The 6,000-nt window shown below is 36.4% G+C and overlaps 1 protein-coding gene across 1 annotated transcript; it reads right to left on the bottom strand.

Annotated features, from left to right (window-relative positions):
• Nucleotides 1-378: 378 nt before the first annotated feature.
• On the bottom strand, nucleotides 379-5,612 carry LOC141846888 (D-aminoacyl-tRNA deacylase). The gene is made up of 9 exons (XM_074734913.1): nucleotides 5,476-5,612; nucleotides 5,203-5,386; nucleotides 4,976-5,118; nucleotides 4,244-4,307; nucleotides 2,779-2,831; nucleotides 2,492-2,547; nucleotides 2,344-2,418; nucleotides 1,249-1,437; nucleotides 379-611 (listed from the first exon to the last, which is right to left on the bottom strand). The coding sequence occupies exons 1-9, from the start codon at nucleotides 5,575-5,577 to the stop codon at nucleotides 518-520; spliced, it is 960 nt and encodes a 319-aa protein (XP_074591014.1). The 5' UTR covers nucleotides 5,578-5,612; the 3' UTR covers nucleotides 379-517.
• Nucleotides 5,613-6,000: the final 388 nt, after the last annotated feature.

The following is a 6,000-nucleotide window of genomic DNA, read 5'->3' as shown; positions in this document are numbered from 1 at the left end:
TAAACAATGATTGAATCTCGATAAAATCGAGATAATATCTCCCTCCATCGTAATCAACTACAACTTCTCAATTTACCTCCTCATAAATAATTAAATCAACCGTATGAAATCACTCAGATGGCGAGTTCCATCTTTTGTTGAAGAAATTGAGTAGTGATTTCAATAACTATGCATCGTATTAATGATCTAGAAATGAAAAAGTGCTCATTTTTTTCAAAAAAAATATTCTCCTTATCACTTAATTAAATTTTTGTCATGAGAAAATTGAATATCAAAATAGAATTAACACACAAACTAACAAATGGCTCTTTTAAAATTTTATTGTTGACAAAATGTCAAATTTGCATGTCCATGACAAAATAGGAGTCTTCTAATAAATGTTAATCAAAACTTAATCTTACCTTACTTTTCGTACTTAATCACAATCTTGAACCATGTATATGAATGATACAAAAGGGATTAGTTACTAATCGTCACAACATTGGCAAAATTTTGCAAGAACAACATGGCTGGGAAGTTATTTTGTCGAGAAATCCTGCGGTTTTCCTATCTTTATATTCTGCTCTGTCAAGTAGCTTGTGATCGCATTCTTCTGCCAGCCTTTGAAACTCCTGGAGTTCTCAGATGTTAGATCCAATTCAATAGGATTAAAAAGGAAGGACAAAAATATAAAAGAATGTAGTAGCTATGAATCCGTAGCTAGCAAACAATAAAGATATTTTTGAAATAAAAATGAATTGAGGTGGGATAGAATCTATCTTGATAATAAATGAAAATTTCCAATAAAAAGGGTGCAAAAGGAACTCATTACTAAAACATTGCAAAGCAACAACAATTATTTTCCTAAAACTAGAGGAGTCAACTGACTTGGGCCACCCGGCTTGACACAGAATGGGCCATCTCGGGCCTGGCCCGATTCTAATCGACACGGGTTCGTAATCTACAGGTTTCCATCAGGGTTTTGTCCTCCCTGATTTTTGCTGCAAACCAGATTGGATTGGCATTTAGTTCCTGAGTAGCTGGCTCAACCGGCTGATCTCATTGGGTTTTAAAAGAAACACTAGCCTTAACCAAAGCATCATCAAACACTAGAACACACCGAACTCAACTTACAAAAACCTGGCCGGACCACTTAACCATCGAAAGGCATAAAGCTGAGCCGATAAAGAACAAGCTCCCATTAGCGAAAAAGAAAAAGGATAAAGAGAGCAATCAGCAGGATAGTAGATATCAAAGAAAGGCACTTACTTCTGATCCAGATGTGCTATGATTTCTCCTCCAGGAAAAGCTGCCTTTGTAGCCTCATATGAAACTTTAACTGACTGTTTCCATGCTCCACCGATTTCGTTTTGGCCATTTTCTCCATTTTTCTGCTTAGGATCTTCCATTGGTAAAGAATATCCGGATAGCAAGTGGCCTACCCAAACACCATCTTTCCTGATTCATTTCGTATCGTATGTCAGTAAAATGCAAAGATCCATTAGTGTGCAGTATGCAAATAAAACAGCAACAAGAGACCTAAAATTTAAGTGCTCTTCCTTTAACTAGGCATAAAACTCGACGATGGAAAAGGTTTGTCTAGCCAACACCAAATAATTGGGACATCAGTGAGCCACACTATAGTTAGACATAGAATCAGCTATCCAAACTTCCCTAGGATTTAGTCAAATCTTGTGCTGTAAATAAACATGCATCGGAATAGTTTGATTCTTAGTATGGAGTCTGAAATTCATAGCAAACAACAGTGTTCTAGTGCCATTACAAAGAGAAGTCACCAAAAGAACTGTATTTAGGAAATAATGGCTATCAGTTAGCAATATTCGAGACTCAAAAGAATGGCTCAAATAGAAAAATCATGTAATCTTCAGTGCAGGTGATCAGTGATTTTGCAAGATTTAGTTCTCATAACCAAAATCGTGATCAAAGTTTCATTGCTTAAGCTCATGAAAGTAATTGGAGCATTCTTTTTCTGATTTGAACATGACAAGAAAAGGACTACTGAGTATTGAGAACATTTCTGCTAGACAATGAATGTGATTGCTGAACTTGCATCAAAGGAATATGATTAGTGAGCATTTCTAGCTAGGAACTTATTTAAAGTATTGAACATTTCTGAAAGACAATGAATGTGATTAGTGAAACCTCCAGAGAAAGGTTTCAGTAAGTCTGCTTTAGTACAGTAATGGAATAAAACAGAAAAAAAAAGTCTTATTTGTACTCATTCAACATAAGGAATGGTTGAACTTTGGAAAGATCTGTGATCAAGTATTGTACTTTCATTGAGCAAATCACAACCATGACATTGTTAAGCAGGTGGCTCACAAGAATAGAATGGTTGCCTACCAAACAATATCCATATGGCGAGGCACATAATGACCACCTCCTATCCCAAAAAGGACCTTCTCTCCATTGTGGTTTCTGCATCATTGGAAGATCATATCGGTTGCATATAGTTAACAAAAGTGTAGCATGTACTATGAACACAAGGTACCTGCCCCAGTTTCCTATAGAAGCACTTCCTTGAAGCCCAAGTCCTTCCCATAGAACCTGAAAATACAAGGTCAAAATTATTGCTAAAGCAATTAAAACTAAATTCAAATCAATAAAAAAAGAGACAGAATGCTAAATTAAGTCAATAACTCTGTGCAAAGTAAAGGGGAAAAAAGCATCCTTGTTAAAGAAACTAAAAAGAGAGTTATCAAGCAGAGTTTTAAGATTTATTCTCTCTTTTGGGAATATTGAGCAGATCTTGTGAAGGCTTAAGTAAATTTTACTTACTAAAGCAATAGCCTGGGCGGCATCTTGCCTCCCCCAGTACTCCTCTGTGCTCCCTGTGATAATTTAAACAAGCAAACAGAAAGTCAGCTGGTGCTTTATTGTGATGTGCAGCAAGGAGAAGGAATTAATTTTTTTTTATAAAAAAACCTTCAATGTATCTACACTCGTAACAAAAGAATGAATAAATGTATTTAGAAATTGCCATGACCGAATAAGTAAATTTTTAAACAGTTGGTTCCTTGGGAAAAAAAAGGCTAACTTTTTCTAGGATATTTATATCCTGCTAAAGCTAAACACAGCAGAATAGGCACAAACCAAAAGGGTACTTATGTATGTGTGTGATTATAAAAGTGATCTAGAAATTAGATAGCATTGAAAGGAAGCAGTGGGTGCCTACAAGTAGGTAGTGATAATACATGTGATTATGTACTGATAATGCACAAAAAGTGGTTTAGAAGATAGATAGCATGGGAGGTGAAAACAAGGTGACTGAGAACTGCAATAAAGACACAAACACACAAATGCCAAAAACAAAAAATAATCAAGTGATGATGCAGGATAAGCTGACAGTAACAATCAACCCAAACAGTGAGCCATTAACTTAATAGGCCCAACTAAGGACATGAATTGTTTAAGCCAAGTCCTTGGTAGTTTATTCTTCTGAGCCTCACAAATTTAGGACTAGCTCTACTCTGACACCAAAAAGTGAACAATCTATCCAAAGAGTAATGACCAATCAACATAATAGACCCAACTACTGACCAAAAGTGCCTCAATATAAGTTAATGGTAGTCCACTTGTTTAAGGTTTCTAAATTCTCCTCATAGACTACAACTCCCTATATGAAAGTAAACTAGAATGTGAGTAACATAACTCACATTTAAGTTTTCTCAATCACTCTATATATTTGACAAAAAATAACTAATAGAAAAACAAATTGTTACAAGGAACATATAATGCTACTTTTATCAATGTGATGTTTACAAAGTCTCCTTCTACCAACTCATTAACACATATTTGCATTTGTTATAACAGATAAAGTGATTAAATTCCATTTCCAGCTTATCCCGATTCCTGAACACTGAACGTGCCAGTACACTAACGCACAGGGTCTATACAGACTGTTGAATGGAACAAAACAAATAACTAATGGCCACTAGATGACACATGGTCAAAAACTGAAAAGACAAATACCATATAAATAAAATCACATCTCTGTCACAGTCAATTGTTAAGGAACACCTTGATGAAATTACGTATTTTTCTTAAATAAATCCATTGCTCTACTCATATAGAATGTATATGACTCGCTTTCAGTGACAACCTCTCCAAATGCATTAGGGTTTAAATATTAATAGAATTAGCTTTCTTTAGTAATCAAGTACGCTATCATTTCAGATAATAGTAGTAGTAATAGTAGTAATAATGATAACAATAATAATAATTAAATATGAGTAAAACATACCAATCTCCAAGAACATGGTTGGTGTGCTAACCACCGGCCCATGATGAGTTGCTTCCAATGTTATCTACAAATAAACAACACAAAACATCTTGAGGAAAGAATCCAGATAACATGAGAAAAAAATTACACCAAATCAGTCAAACACCTAGACATCGATCTGGTCTACTCTTCATCTCAACAGCAAAATTACCTTTCATTTAATCATACTAAATTTCAGCATCCACCATTTCCTATAAGATAATATGTGCACTTTATTAATTTAAATAACAACTCTTAAATTTGTAGGCATTCAACCAGGTGTTTGTGCAAGGTGCAAGAAGCTCCAGTCTTATAACACCACACCAATATATTTCATACCTAAAAACTGCAATCGGTCTGATAATCAAAAACCAACAGCAAAAAAGAAGCAAACTGTGCCCTTGATCACACAATAAAACTGTCTGGTTGACATAAGTCTCTTTTACATATTTGTGTGACTTCGTTCAACCTCACCCATTTCCTAAGTCTCTTTCCTTTTATCATATTTGTGACTTTGTAATTTGTTCACGCAATGATAGTACCATTCCTAGTTTTCTTTCTTCCCTTTTCCTTGTTTATTCGAGATCGTACTTAATTTTGTGCTGTTAATATATTTCAGCTAGCTTAACTCTCCCTTCTCGATACCAGTTTCAAAAAAATAACAGAATTGAGTTAAGATGTAGTAACAATTTAGCTATGTGAAGTAGAACTTACCTCAAATTCGGGGATTAGACCATTAGCTTCAGCTATCTTCTTCATGAGCCGGAGCCAAGGGCCGATCCTTGGATTCGGCAGCCCCGCCCAACCGGGGCGCCCTCCCTGCGGAAGATGCTCGCCCTCGCATATGTGAGGCACACCTTCAAGACAAATATAATAATTTTTTTTTAAAAAAAAAGTAGCAGTTAATTTCCTACGACGGATTGATCGGAGCAGCTCAGTACCGATGGGGTGAACGGTGAGAGCGGGGCGGTTGGACACCGCGGTGTGCCGACTAAGGAAGATGACCTCGTCGACAGTCTCTCCAGTGGCCGCCTCCCACCGCCGATCCAGGTCGTCCTCGGCGATGATGCTGCTCTCGTGCTTCAGCAGCCTCACAGCCCCGTTGGCGAAGCTCTCCATCCCGGCCTGCATTTACGCCGTGCGATCGGGGATCAAGAAAAACAAACCACAACGGTGTGAGAAAGACAGAGATGGCGACGGGAGAAAGATGGTACCGCGATGGACGGGCCGGGGTTCCATCCAGGCATGGCGAGGAAGGCGGAGGCGGGGCCGACGGAGGCCGGGTCGGCGGTGGTGGCGACGACGAGGGTCACCATGGCTTCGTGGATCGATCGGAGGAAGGAGAAGCGAGACACGGAAAGGAAAGGGCGTTTTAGTGAGAAAAGGTACATTTTAGGGGGCGCTTTAACATGTTGCTTAATTTTTATTGTTCACAAATATTATAATATTATTTTTCAGCAAAAAAAATTTAAAAAGCCCCTTAACGTTCCTTTTATTCAAAACTACTAAAAGAACATTAAATATTTAACAAAAATATTAATTGTTATTTGATAAAAAAATTAAAAAGGTATTTTTTTTATTTTAAAAATACTTTTATTCCAACGCCAACTGTGACAATAATTATTGCAATATATTAAATAAATTAACCTAATATTTTTTATTCAATTTAATCAAAATTACTACACTTTTATACTAAAATAAGTGTTACAAAAATTTTAAATAAATTTTACCAATTTAAT

This window comes from Curcuma longa, chromosome 16 (assembly GCF_044706935.1).
Source record: "Curcuma longa cultivar G26 ecotype Majalengka, Jawa Barat chromosome 16, ITB_CL_G26_1.1, whole genome shotgun sequence".
NCBI lineage: Eukaryota > Viridiplantae > Streptophyta > Magnoliopsida > Zingiberales > Zingiberaceae > Curcuma > Curcuma longa.
Note: the sequence above shows the minus strand (reverse complement) of the source record. Positions and strands in the feature narration are given on the sequence as shown.

Excerpts from the sequence above, each read along its gene's own strand:
- LOC141846888 (XM_074734913.1), bottom strand. The coding sequence starts at position 5,577 with ATGGTGACCCTCGTCGTCGCCACCACCGCCGACCCGGCCTCCGTCGGC. Across the intron at positions 5,387-5,475 it reads ACCCCGGCCCGTCCATCGCG|GCCGGGATGGAGAGCTTCGC; the intron begins GTACCATCTTTC and ends GCGTAAATGCAG. Across the intron at positions 5,119-5,202 it reads TCTCACCGTTCACCCCATCG|GTGTGCCTCACATATGCGAG; the intron begins GTACTGAGCTGC and ends TTTGTCTTGAAG.